The sequence below is a fragment of the Epinephelus lanceolatus genome, chromosome 3, assembly GCF_041903045.1.
Source record: "Epinephelus lanceolatus isolate andai-2023 chromosome 3, ASM4190304v1, whole genome shotgun sequence".
NCBI lineage: Eukaryota > Metazoa > Chordata > Actinopteri > Perciformes > Serranidae > Epinephelus > Epinephelus lanceolatus.
In genome coordinates this window covers 36,218,906-36,233,907 of record NC_135736.1, presented here as the reverse complement: position 1 = coordinate 36,233,907, position 15,002 = coordinate 36,218,906, and the positions used below count along the sequence as shown (strand labels likewise).

Genomic DNA, 15,002 nt, shown 5'->3' with positions numbered 1-15,002 from the left:
TAATTATGCATGTAAGCGGATGTTTTGTTAGCATTTAGTTAGCATGACATTAGCCAGCTTGTCTTTGTCCGGATGATTATGTAGTTGGCATTTTGCTTGTAGATCTGAAGGTCCTGTGCCCATCCGTTTGTAAATCCAAAGATTTAAAGATCTCTTTATTGCCGACAGGTATAAACACGGACACCAACGCCAGATGGACATCAGGGACTGTAACGTCAATAGGTGGCAAGTGGTAAAGGTCTGTAAGGATTGAGATCATTAACTAACTTCAGTTTTGTAATATTTCACTCCATTGCCTCTGTTGAGAGCTTTTCTCTATATGGGCATTTTTCTTTCGTGCTTACCTATACTTTTCTGACAATGAACAATTGACAGATGACAGATGACCAGACCATCATCTGGCCTGCCGTAGGTAAGGATGCATATCTTTCCAAGATGCCGCCACTACCACCAAAATGCTCCACAATTCTCATTCCCTATTACAGGACTGAGATTTTTGTAATTGGACCCAAAGCAGCAAGAGAAAAACTACACTCAATGTTTGGCTGCCTTAGCAAGCATATTGAAACTAATAATACAAACTTGGCAGTGGTTTTAGACTCAGATTTAAATTTTACTTCTCATTTAAACAAGGTCATCAAAACATCCTTTTTCATCTCAGGAACATCATTAAAGTCAGACTTTTTTTTTACCCAAAAAGATGCTGAAATACTCACACATGCTTTCATTGACATCTGTTTAGAATATTGCAATTCCCTTTTCACCTGATTAGCCGAAAAGTTGATAAGTGAACTGAACTGAAACAAAAAAAATGTTTCACATCACCCCGCTGCTTAAGTCACTACACTGGCTACCTGTATTTTTATAGATAGCCAGATCGTTAAGGTCCTCTTCTGCTTCACTTTTAAATGTTCCTCATGCATCCCATAAAAGTACTAGAGAGAGTGCTTTGTGACTTTATGACCCTAAAATGTGGAACTCACCGCCTCTGAATGTTACGACAAGCTCTGTCTGTATTTTTAAAAGCAAATTAATTTTACTTAATTTGAAGTAACATTACGGTCTTACTTGTTAATTTCATTCTTTTTTTTCTTTATTTCATCCCTGCTGCTTCTTTTCACTTTGTTATTATTCATTTTCTTTTTATTCTATAGATTTTTATTTATAGAATTATTTTTGTTTGTTTTGATTTGTGCGGTTTTTTTCTTTCTTAGAAATATTTCATTGTCTTACTGTAGTTGTTTGTAACATTCTTTACATTGAGTCTGTGTTCTTTCAATTTTGCTATATAAAGCACTCTGGGCTGCATCTTTGTATGAGAGGTGCTACATAAATAAAGCTGAGGTGAGTTGAGGACTGTTGTACTTAATTGCAATGCACTGTACAATCAGTTTCTCCTCGTCTTCCTCAGCAGCTGGAAGCATCCTCGGTGACACTTGAATCTACGGCAGCAGAGTTTGTTCCTTTGCATGTAAACTCGCCTCCTCATTATATTTAGCAGTGACCTTTCCTCCAGCTGGTTTAATAACCTGGTGCATAATTCATGTTGGAAAGCTGCATTACTGAATGTAAAGCAAAGTGTGGACAAAATACCAAGAACAACTTTGTGTTGTGTTACATTATGTAAGGTGTTTATATTTCTTCCTGTCATGAAAGTGTGTGTTCATTATAATGACCTGTATATAGTGCCCCACAGAACTTCTATTAAGAAAACACTAAAATCATAAGAAAATATGTCTATAGTGCGATGTATGCAGGTTTGTAATGAAAAGTAAAACACTGAATTACTCTTGAACTCTGTCCCCCTCACTTTCGTAATCACAGCCACACCTCCACATGTGTATGTGTACCAGGTGAAGATCATATTTCAAGAATGTCTCACTGTGGGCACGCCCCAGCACGGCTATTCAACAAAGGGAAAAAAAAACAACAGAAAACTTATACGTCTTTCAGAAGCCAAAGGCCAGCACTGAAGCACATTTGCTTCCCAGATGGACTCTCAGACCAAAACAGGGAAGGTTTACCTGCAACCGCACAAAGTTGGCAAAGTGAGTACACAGATTTCTCAGTAGTAATGAGCATGAGATATGATATAGGACTGAATATACAGCTTTGTTTTTAGCAGCAGGTGATAATTGCTTTGTTTTAGATTACAGTGATAAAAACCTGATCATGTCAACCTTATAGAAACCAGAAAACTGACTTGACGCTACAGTAAATAAGGAACAAAAAAAGACAGACAGAAAGAACATGCAGTGTGGGTTACAGTCCTGCATGGGTCAGTGCTTTCTGACTTTAACAGGAGAGACGTCAACACCTGTGTAATTATAATTTTGTCCCAGTTTCATTTAGATTCCACAGTTAGCTGAGGGAGTGAAATGTGAGCCATCGTTCTGGTAGAAAAAGCTCTCAGCCTGTTCTGTGTGTCGCTCAGAGGAGACTCGAGAGCAGGAATCCAAATTAACAAGTTGAAACACAGCACAGTTTCCACACTACACATTCCTGTGCTGCACTGACAGACAGTCCTGCACACACTCATTCAGTGTGGTGTCACTGCAGACATTAATTTTTAACCCAACCAACACACCTATACTATATACTACACTGAAACTGGTACAGAAATACAAAGTAAACTTTAGAAACCTGCTGTAAATGATCAGAGCTTTAAATGTGATACATTAAAACATAAGGTACAGTATATGTGGTTTACTTTGAGTAAAATCCTGTAAGATAAATGTTATTAACAAACACAGCCATGCATTCCTTCTTTTATTTTGAAAGGAGGACTAGGTCATGAGTGACGTGATGGTTTGTCCTCACACTGTGACACTCCTCTGGACTTGAAAGCACAGGGAGGATGTGACTAATGTTTACCTCTGTGTGTCACACGCGGGAGGGTTGAAACTGTCAATCACACTCACAGGCAAAGGTTTCAGGTAGTGCATGTGTGTAGGAGTAAAACGTGGACCTCGGGTAGGAGAGGAGGAAAGAATGCAACCCGTCATAAACTTGAACTACTGTGACGTAGATATATTTACATGCTGGTGACACAGTTTCGCAAGACTGTAGCCTTTATTAACAAACATCTACCTTCTCTGCTCTTAACCATCTCTTGCTCTCTCCTCTCAGAAATGGAAGCCAGTGTGGTTGTCTCTGTTTCCCCCCAGCAGCAGTGGAGTGGGTCGACTGGAGATCCAGGATATGGGAGGTACAGTTTTCTTCTTCTATCACTATTTGTCCCAGTGTGTTGGAAGAACTCCAGCTCCATTGATTTTGCACATGAAGTTCACTTTACTCGTCATGGGTAGCACTATTCACCCTGCAAAAACTGGAATAATGTCTTGCAGGAGCTCTCCAAAGGTCCAAAGGTTTAAATGTTTTAAAGGTATACTATGCAGGAATTGTCAGCTACTGAAGCTGGGAACACACTGGTTTATTAACATTAATTTAGCCTGGCTTGTTATCAGCTGGTAACTGGCTTCTAGCGGTCCAGACCACTCTGCTGAAGGAAGGACGGCGAGGCGTTCAGGTGCTGTTCACCAACAATGACTTTATTGCAGTCTTCACCACAAAACAATAAACACGGCCTTCTCATGAGGTTGAACAACAGCCCCGAGCTTATCTAGACACTTTGTTCTACTGACTATCATCACTCTTTGCCATATACGGTCTTCACCATAACGCACCTGAGAGAGAGCTACTTCCCTCCATACACGAAGCACATGTCACACACTCACAGGTTACCCATAAGGCCACTGTCCTTAAAAGGGAAAAAAGGTTAGCCAGTAACAGCCTGTTACATTTCGCCACTCTGTCTGTTGTTGTTGAAGCTGGGACTTCACACCCGAGTTGATGGTGTTCCAAAACAAGAAGTCATAAAACCAAGATGTTGTTAGAAACACCAGTTCTCATCAAGTTAGACATTGTTGGCAATATCAGTCATGAACAGCTCATAATGCTGCACTCTGTGCATACAAACACTGTAGCAACGTGTCCACAATACAACTGTTTTAATGAGACACAAAAAAGACAGAAGTGCCGATTAACTGTATATGACTACAGCTTTCACTACTGTTGATGCACGGAGCAGCCATCTTGGATTTTGAGGTTGGAGTTGGTGAAGTTCTTCTTACTTTTTGATTTGGAAATCCGACTTCAGCGGGATGTTCCAGTTATAAACTCTGATAGGGAACTTGGAAATTCAGGCTTCCCAGTACATAAAGAATGTACAATAATGGAAGATACCACTGAGTTGCAATATGAGAAATTTAGGATCCGGTATATCTGGAGCTCTGTCCATTTTAATGTCTAAAAGTCAGGATATCTCTACTACATCTATTCTGACATTTTTTATGTGTCTTTTGCAAGCCTCCCAGATGTATTGAAGTACTAAATCAGTGGAGAACCTCCTTTAAATAAGCAAACTGTGTAGCTAGATTGTCGAAACCACTTGGACTGCTATTTCGGAGGTCAAACTGAATATCAGCACGTCTGAAATGTAATACTGATAATAATACATTGCTGCAAAGGAAAATGTGGACACACAACGATTGTGGATCAAAGTTAGTTTGAGTAATCATTTTAATGTTTGCCTTTCTTTTCCTCCAAACAAGTTTGTTTAATCTGCAGTTTTTGTGTACAGTACAACCTTTGTTAGTACAATGCTTTTACTGATAGTGATGACCAGGTTATGAAAAAAGATCCAAGTTGTAAGATGAAACTGAATTATGATTCATGATGTTGCAAGGTAGGTTGCAGGAAGACTGATGAGACAGAGATAACATATGGTGAGTCTGCTACACAAAACTGTGATGGGTCACAAGCCAAAAAAAAGTTGGGAAAAACTGCTCTAATGCAACACTATATTTAGTCTCCTTTTAGATGTCTTTGAGTGCATGATTTTATTTAGGAGTTTGGCTTTGGGTCATTATTCCTTGGACTCTGCTCCAACTATAAAATGATATCAAACTCCATCCAAACATTCTGGTGGCATCCATCGTGCTCTTCGTGCCCAAACACGTGGGATGTTTTTCAGGAACAACTTTTTCACAATACCTCCTGGGAAGCGAAACAAAAAGCCATAAAAAACATGAGCAGGGAGAGATGAGGACAGCCCCTGTCATGAGGAATCATGGGGAATCATGAGGAAACAGCCCACAGGTGGATGCTGGGTGGTGGCGGTGGATGTGTGTGACATGTATACAGCGGCAGGCCGAGCAGCAGCAGCAGAACATGAGCAGAGAGTTTGACAGTTTAAATGGAGCCCAGAATTGGTCATGGCGTTATGTAAGCTCAGCGGATGCATCTGCATGATGCATCCGAGTTTTCGTGCAGGCTTTAGTGAACATATTATAATGTACATATCAAACAATCTGAGGAACACAGAGTAACGTGACAGCTTTAGAATGATGCCTGTAGCAGTGTAACATACTTTACAAAAAAGGGGAACACATGATTAGATAAGGATGAAAGGCATGGCACAGTACTTCAGCTGCAGTAAAAGATAACTAATGATGGCCTGTGTGTGTGACAACCATGTGCCAGCTGAGGTGATAAACACTGAGACAGGGTGGTCATCATGAGGACAGTCAGACTGCAGCCGATTTGGACACTTCCCAGCTGATTGAGCTGATCTGAAGTGTCCAAGTGGCTTTGATGATAACAGCTGGTTGAATTAGGAAAGGAGGACAAGAACGGAGCTTCCTCTCTTCCTTACCTTTCTATCTCCTTTAACACAGATCAGATAAGACGTATGTTTGTAGGAGCCTCAGATCAGATGAATGAAAATGTTGAGCTCTAGTGTTTGTTATAAGTTTAACTTGATTTTGCCTGATTTTTCATTTGAATAAAACGTATTAAGACCTATGTTTAACATCTATTATCCTTACAGATATTTGGATTTTATCACTAATACATCTGAGACAACTGAAACTACCTTGCTTTTTAAAAGTTTTTGATTTTTAATTCATATTAACAGAGTGAATCAATTTTGTGATCTCATTTTTACCGCCTGGTGTTTGGTGTTTTAGTCTCTTTCCACTGTGACCTCCTGGCACCGTGCACATTTTTTACATCTCTTCCTGACCCTTAAGATGTTTCTCATCAATATCTGGAAGGAGAGCCATAAGAAAAAGTTAAAAGGATGGACTTTCACAATTTTATTCTCTCTAGGTTTGACAGCACACACAGTGCACAGACTGGTAATAATACCTCTAGCCTGACATCGCCAGACCAAATCACAAATGCAAAATATTCTCAAACCTCTCAGTTAATTTTTGATTTCCAAAGGGCGTTATTAACAGGTTATTAACATCTGACACACTGACCATGTGTCTCATTCATAAAACATACTAAAAACGTACGTATGGACAAAAGCCAAAAATCTGTGCCAAAAAAAAAAAGATATATACTATATAGAAAGTTTCTACAGACTTCCACCTCATCATCTGCATCGCCAATTTCCTGTCTCTAAAAAGTTTATAAGCAGAGCTTTTGAGTGGGAAGTGGCAAACCTCTTTCAGGCCTAGTTTTGTGTGTACGCAATATTTATAAATGAGACCTCATCTGCCCTGACAAATGTATATTTGAAACAGAAACAATGGTGCATTACGTAGCCAAAATAGGTGTGAAATACAAACAAAAACTGTATGAACAATAAGTAAAGAGCTACTAGAATTTGGTTTATATAGGCCTACATGTTGCTGCTGATTGGATAACACCTCTGACACACCCACCAAACGAGAAAGAAAATGTACCTTGAAGCCTGTTCATTTCACACTGTTTTATGGAAACATGTTTTTCAACCTGGAAACCAGGGCAGACAGTGCACACTGTTTTTAGATTTAACATGCTCTAAGTCCACCTGATGTAGATGGCTAATCACAGCACAGTAGTACCAGCCAGTCACAACACATTAGGGCGGGACTTGGCACAAAACAGGAAAGCGGAAAAAATTAACCCAGAGAGAGGGAAAAATGTGAACAGACATAACATGCAGAGATGAGCTGGTATATTAAACTTCTGCCAGGTCCTGTCAGAAATATGACAATCTCTCCTGTCTTGTCAAGAAACGCTTTAACTGCAATTGATTGTTCTTACTTTACCAACAATATACCATCCAGTTCTGAGGAAAAACGGCTTTAACAGAAAGTTCCACATCATCTGCAGCCATCTTGGATCATGGCGCTCCTCTTCATGGTCCTCATCTCAAACACACCCCATGTTAGATAAGGCTTCTGGAAATCTGTCCAAAGCATAGGGGGGGCCAGACATCTGCCAGAGCAAATCAGACATGAGCTCGCAGATCCATCTGGCTCCCAAGCAAGTATAGCCAAGCAGGGCTATTAAATAACATGGCAACAAAATATAAACAGCAGGACTCAATAAGAGCTGACAGGCCTGTCAGAGACGACCTAGATGACTTACTGTGCTGGTTATGAGACCATATAGGGTCATGTTACATCTGTCAAAACCTTTTAAGACACAGATATTGTTCAAACTGTTTGTCAAAATCTGAAGTGTAACAGAGTTCAGAGTGTTTGACCTGTTTGTCTCATAGGAGTGTGAAGGTGCAGGAGTGTTTGTGCTTGTGTGGAAATATTTTACGAATGTGCTTGTGTCTCCCTAATCAATAACCTTAATATATTAATCCTGTGTCTATCTACTGTATGTCCCGTCCAGGTGGTGGTGCTGGAGCTGATCACATGCCTGGGGTGAGGAGACACTACCAGCCCCATACGGACAGGAAGCTGAAGGTGGTCCGACTGTCCGACCTGATCAGTGTCCTCAGACTCCCCCCAAACGCTGAGGCCTGTCCAATGGTCAGCCTCTCTGAGTGTTTATAATGTTTGCATGTATCCATGATGGTTAAATAAATACTACAAGCTGGTATCTGTGCTGTTTGCAGGACAACATGGCAGCATTTTGTGTGGAGACACAGGAAAGAACGATGGTGTTTGCCACACACAAAGACGACTGCATGGAGTGGGTAGACAAACTGTGTCATAGCACGTTTCAGGTGAGAGGGAAATTACATCAATTGTGTTCATTGTTAGACCCTTAATAATTGCTATCACAGACAAAACAGCATACGGTATGTTGTAGATTGAATATAAATCAGTTTGTATACAATGCTTGGCCAACAGGCATTCTTCTCTAACCTGATTTAACAGCTGTGTGCTTCTCTCTCCTCTCCTTGCTCTCTGTCTCTGTCTCAGAGAGGTGTTGGCTCAGACTCTACTCAGCTTCAAATGGAGGAGAACCAGATATATGCCTCAGCAGATGACGGTAAATCTTCTGCTCCTATGCTTTTAACTTCTCTCCTTTTCTCTCTCTGTGTTTCACTATTCTATTCCTCTCCTCTAACGAAACTGTCATCGGTTTCCTTTTATTGTTATGACAAACTCTTGCTGTCCTGTTTTGAGCAGGTTTGAACATGTGCTACATAAAAGAAAAGTAGCTAATTGAACTCAACAAAGTACTTTTTATGACAGTGTACTCAACACACACACACACACACACACCTGTCTTGCCTGAGGGTGGAGGTAAGAGTAGGTGTTGTCATTTGAACCAGTGTATGAGCAAATGTATCTGCAGCTTTCTGTGCTGGAGACACACAGAATCTCTGTAATTAGCATCTTTAGTAAAGGTGTGAGTATTTACGGCATTTTGAACAAACGAAAACACTGGGAATTTTGCTGCAAGAGTGATATAAATACTTCCTGTGGGTGTATGTTGTGACTCTGGGTCGTCCAACCCAGTTGCCAAGAAAAAGGTTGGCACTGTACGTTTTTCTGCAAATCAGGGATACGTTATGTTTCAGCAACGCTGTGGTTAACGTGGTTAGGTTTGGGCACAAACACCACCAGGTTATGGTTAGGAAAAGATCATGTCTGGGCTTTAAAAACCTGGTTTTGGTGGCGAAACCACAGCTGGAGAAGCCACTTCCTGTGTCACTTTCCCCGCTGGAAAAACAGTGATAGACGGCTACAATGCAACCAGGTTTGGTGGCTAAAACGATGGCGGACACACAGCAATGACTCGCTAAAACACAACCGTCTTTGTTGTTTGTTGGTGTCGAACAGTTGTCTGCAGTCATCTTCAGCATGGCAGGCATCTCACCGGGAGCGTATCTATGTTTCCAGGGTTCTATGTTTCCCGGGTTCTATGTTGCCCGCTCAACCAAGCGGGAAACATAGAACCCTTTTTGTGTAAGCGGGGAAACATGGAAGCTTTTTTGCAGGGTTAAGTGGGGAACATAGAACCCAGGAAACATAGGGATGATCCCATCTCACCCACCCCGTCCATCTCGTGATGAGAAAGTCAGTTTGTGTACTACAGTATGTCACTTTAGAAACATTGCTATGATACGTATGAAACATACAAATGTAGCATATTCATAGTTTGCCAACATTTCCCTCTCACAACTGGGCTTGGTCATCTGGGAAGTTTATGTGTATGAAGTATTCCTTTAAACTACATTCTGTGTGCAAAGTTGAAAGTTGTCCTGATGGCAGCGCTATAGAAAAGTCCATGGAGTCACTGAAACATCATGATTTGTCCTATAATCCATAAATAATCACAGCACATTACATGAGAGAAAGTCTTGTTCAGAATCAGTATCTAAACTTGATACTTCGGAGCAACTTCTCACTTTGTATGTCACAACTTAGGACTTGAGGGAAATTCAAATGGACCCTGTGCAAAGATACGTTTATGCTCATGAGGTTCTCAGCAAGTCACCTCCTTGAGGCCTATTAAATATGTTGAATGCATTTACATCATCATTAAACATTTGCAGTCTTCTCATTCCTTGACTATGTTGGCATAGTGCTACTTTTCTTGGCACTTGGCATGTCACTACTACCAACTGTCAATCAGTGGTATAACGTGGAACTGGCAGTGAATGTGGAAAAGATCGAAATAAAACCAAGCCCAAAAACATGTCTCCATAGCCCATGGCACTGCTTATGATCAAGAACTTAATAGGGGACTTTTAAATGGTACAAAATGTCCAAAGTCCAGACCTGCAGTCGTATGGAAATGACAGCCCAGTCACCAGAAAAAAGGGTTGGCATTTTACGTTTATGCAAACCACAGATTCATTACATTTGTACGTCTCATGCATATTATATCAACGTTTCTAAAGTGACTGGGTATATGAGCTGACTTCGTCATCAGCAGGTGACACCTAGGCGAGAAACCTGCCAAGCTGCAGGCCACTGTTCAAGACCAAGCAAGTCGTAACTGTGTCCTCCGGTGGGGATAGTGCCACGAAAAGTGAATGGTTTTTACTGAGACATTGCTGGATTTCTAGCCGAGATTTGTGGTTTACAGAAATGTACAATGCCAACATTTTTCTTGGAGATTAGGTGGAAAGTGATGTTGTCACTCTCTTTAACTGTATGTTTACTTTACAGGTTTAAAAGTGTTTTATCTGCATAGTAATGACAAAGAGTTGTCTCTTTCTTCTGTCTAGCCTCAGAGTTCTGGGTGCAGGTTCAGAGGACTGATGCAGCGACACGTTGTGGCCTAAAGGGGTCGTACTGGCTGCAGGTCGGGCAAGAGGCGCTGCTGCTGAGAGAAACACAGAAAAAGGACATTGTCAGAGAATGGCCGTACGAACTGCTGAGACGATATGGAAAAGATAAGGTAGGGTAGGAATCATGACAAAGGTGATGCATTGGATTGCTTCTCAATTCTAGAATTATCAGTTTCATGAACATGCTTGTGTGCCTCTTTGTGTTTTCTTACCAGCTGGCCTTAACCATCGAAGCAGGGAGACGCTGTGACTCTGGTCCGGGAACGTTCACCTTTGAGACACAGCAGTCTGAGAAGATATTCTTACTGATCCAGAGTACCATCAAACGCAAGACTTCATCTGCCACTTCAGGCAATCAAAACCAAGAGGCTGAGAAGGTTGTAACCAACATACGGGCTCACTCCCCTCTCCCCAACATACAGGCCCACTCCCCTCTCCCCAAAATACCAGATATGACAAGTATGGCTGCCATTCTGGAGAACAAACTGAGGATACAGGACAGTGCCGTTGCCTCAGAAGACAGTGCACAGGAGGAGTTGCTCCGTTCACCAGAGAGTGTATCAACGCAGCCAGCTCCTATCACCCTCATGCCTCTTCCAATGGTCCCCACACATGACAGCCGATCTGGAGGTCATCTTGGCTGCCAATCAGAAGCTGTGTATGCTGACCCAGCTGATTGCATCCAATCTGTATCAAGGCCGCAGCCGACCATGGCTCTGTATGTAGATCCCGCATGTGTTCTCCCGCTCAAACCCCCCGGCTCCACAGATTCTCTCATTCCCTCTCCTAACTCCTCTGCTGCACATCCCAGCTTTAACATCAATCACCCAGACTCAGATTACTCGGAGGTGTATGACAAAGTCAGTCCAGTCCAGAATAAAAAAACTGTCATTCAGAGCAAAGGAAAAGTCGTGAAAAAGCATCGTACACATGATGAACCCATTTATACTGAGCCTGTGAGCAAGAAGGAGGAAGTGTCTGATAAAAAAGAGAGCAAGCCAGACCCGTTTGCTCACCTATATGCTCAAGTCTGCAAAAAACCTTCATCCTCTGACACTGTCCCTCCCAGCTCCGCTTCATCTTCCCCTCCTACTGCCAGTATGAGCACAACAAAAGCCACGGACCACTCTGTTGATGATGATGTCATCTACGAAAACCTGGGCATCATTTAATTCAGTTGTCAAGTGCAGCTTATCACTAAAGTATCTAATGCAAATGTATGTAGAGCCTGACATGTATTTTTGTACACTGACTGCTGTGGAAGTTCATTGAGAAACACTTTACCTGGTTAGCACTTCTCCTGCATGGATGCGCTTTTCATTGTGTATATCTATATACAAATAGGGATGTCTGGATTGAACACTTTTGCACTTACATAATGTCACGGTTTCTGAACTGTAGGAACTGTAAAATCTGCAGTGTCCTGAATCCTGCATTGCTGCCATGTGAAAACGAATCTTGCAGGTCACACGTGTGTGTGCTGGTTTGCTTTACGTTAGAGTGTCCTGCCGCTCACCTGAAGCCTTGAGGAGAGCTATTAAAATATCACAGGGAAGTTACATTCCATCCTTTTATCTGCCCAAAAAAGCACCTTAAATCGGCAGCGTGGAAGCATTTCAGATATCTACAAACCGACCAGGCAGTTGTTGCTGAAGATGGACGTCCAATTTGCAAAGTGTGCGGCATTAGTAGTTACGATGGGCCCTAGTGCACGCTATTGTGCACATATCGTCTCATCACATGATCAGAGACTTGACACTGGATGACATCATCAACAGAAATATTACCCAGCAACCATCATTACATATCTGTACAAAAAATAGTTACGTAATAAGAGTTCCTCTTTGAATCCAGTTATATATTCAAGGTGGCAATCACTCTGAAGGGCCCATTCTCCATCCAACATATTGATGGAGGGCCCACTCTCTCTATGGACTCCCCACCACACAGGCCCCACTGCAACCACACTGCCTGCACTATTTACGCCCCACTGATACATAATAGTATTTCTGTAATTCCATAACCATAACAGTATATGTTTGTTGGTTTGCTGAGGATGTTGTTCTTCTGAATAACTCAGATAACAATGTTTATATTGAAAATATCCTACAGTTATTTTTCATTTCTGATTGTTTTTCATTGAGCTGTATAAATAATTCTGTAAATAGGATGTGTCACTTTCATAGAGCGTTATCCGAAGTGTTAATTCCTGCAACCCCCACTAACATGTACTGTATATGATATTTTTATTTTATATTTTTACTTCATGTGTTGGTTAAAATCATTTCATACAACCCAGCCCATTTTTGCAGTATGTGATTAAAGCAAGAAACTATGTAACTGGAAAAATACTGTATTTTTTAAATGAAAAGGTCAAAAGCAATAAAATGAGCTGTTCATTACACTAAAGAGTTTTGCTGCTACAGCTTTACTTGGTAGATTATTAAGTAGCTCATGGTGGCGAATGTTACCTAATATTTGCAAACTTCACATGACAGATTTTTCTGTTTAAAAGACAATAAGTCAGTTCACTGATTCAGTTCTACTTTCATTGCATTTACCATTATTCCAAAAGTCTCACTAGTGACTGCATAGTTTTGACAATTTTTTTTAATAAAACTTAACTAAAAGTAACTTGTGTTACGGCTGGCAAATCTTCATTGTTTAAAAATGAATTTCAGTGAGTTCTTAACAGGGTGTAATAACCTCCCGATCAGAGGCTCTGGATCAGTTCAAAATGACCTTGTGTGTTTGGACCTGTTGCAACATGAGAGGGTAATTATGAGTCGCTCCTTTAGGCTGCACAAGTCAGTCACTCCCTAAATATGCCATATACGTGGATCTTTCCAGCTACATATTTCCTTTTTATTATTATTTTAATTCTGGTTGAGGCAATTTTTTAAATGTTTCCTTCCAGAATCCTGTGCTGTTTGGATTCATTTGAAAAGTACCTAACACATTTTGTCACATGTGATGTTTATGTAACTAATCACCTGGATGTTTTGTCATGATAATGTGACCTTTATGTGATGATTTGCCATATCTCACCTGCCATCTGCTTGTCACATCAGTGTTACCTTTTCTTGCCAAAAATATCATTTTTGTGCAGCTTGTAATTTTTTTCTGGACACGGGAGGTAAACACCATTATGTGCTAATTTTCACCTCCACATATCTCTTCTCTTCCATTGTTACACTGTAATAATCATTCATTACAAACTATTATGATTAAACACAATTTTAGTGAAGATGTATTGTTTTGCATTGTCCACCAGATGGGGCTATTTGTCTTGTAAGTTGTGTCTGTACCAGGGTATCAGCAGCACTACATGTTCTTCTCACAGTGCAAACACTGCACCAATCCCAACTCTTAGTTTGTTTTCATCTGGTTTTGTTTTTATGTCTCATCACTAGCTCTCCTGTCATTTCAGATCACGCCTTCCTCTCAGCCCATTCAATCTGCTCATCACCTGCACCTGGTTTTCCCCACCCATCTCCACACCTGTGGCTCATTCTCCCATCAGTCCTTCAGTATTTATCAGTCCATTTTCCCCTGCCCTCTGCCAGATTGTCTTATGTTTCTGCCAGGCTATCCAGCATACTTTTCCCTTTTCCCCTGATCAAGTAAAGTAAACTTTCCCTGCAACTCTATTGCCTCTTTGTCGTGCATTTGGGTTCAAACCTGTACTGGTGAATCTTACAATTCTTACTTTTTCTACCACCTTATTGCCGTAGGGAATACACTAGATTACACTGGAGTAAGCTGAAAGTCTGGGGCATCACATACAGACGCTGTGGGATACCTTGTGCATCTCAAACAGAAGCCAAGGGCCGCTGACCAGGCTGCCATATTTGACACCCTGGGATTGAGACTAGATCTACAACCAATAAGACAGACCTACTACCAATCAGAGCAACAACACATGTGATGTTGTGTCAGAAAAACGGAAACAAACTTTAGTGTACGAAGATAAAAGTGCCGCACATTTTTCTTCACAAGAAAAGTTTTAAGTGCAGTTGGTTGTTCTTCTTTCAGCGAAAATAAATTGTCATCTGTTCAATACTGATGCAACAGTGGCTTCATGGACAGTTTCATGTCAGCTGCAGCCATCTTGGTTGTTTTCTAAAATGCCTCAATGTCATTCTACTTTAAAGTCATCGTCTCAGACATGCTCCACAGTTGTGACTAGCCCATTAGATCTCAAGTTGCTGGAAATCTGTCCAAAAGGAAGGAGGACCAGATGCATCTGTCAGAACAAATAAAACATGAGCTCATATATTGACCTGGTTCACTTCACTCCACTGTGGATATCATGTTCAGGCCAATGTTGCACCTGTACTGAATGTTGATGAGCTCTGCTCCATTGGTAAGGTGGAGCTTTGTAATTGTGATTAGGTGACAGTGCATTTATCACTACACACAGGCAAACAGCACACTGGATACCTAGACACCTACGCGGTAG

General features: G+C 41.1%; 1 protein-coding gene across 1 annotated transcript; it reads left to right on the top strand.

Moving 5' to 3' along the window:
- Window positions 1-1,892: 1,892 nt before the first annotated feature.
- Window positions 1,893-14,190, top strand: dok1a (docking protein 1a). The gene is made up of 7 exons (XM_033623829.2): window positions 1,893-2,048; window positions 3,130-3,208; window positions 7,681-7,820; window positions 7,907-8,017; window positions 8,217-8,286; window positions 10,478-10,650; window positions 10,756-14,190. Exons 1-7 carry the CDS (start codon window positions 1,992-1,994, stop codon window positions 11,710-11,712), a joined length of 1,587 nt encoding a protein of 528 aa, XP_033479720.2. The 5' UTR covers window positions 1,893-1,991; the 3' UTR covers window positions 11,713-14,190.
- Window positions 14,191-15,002: the final 812 nt, after the last annotated feature.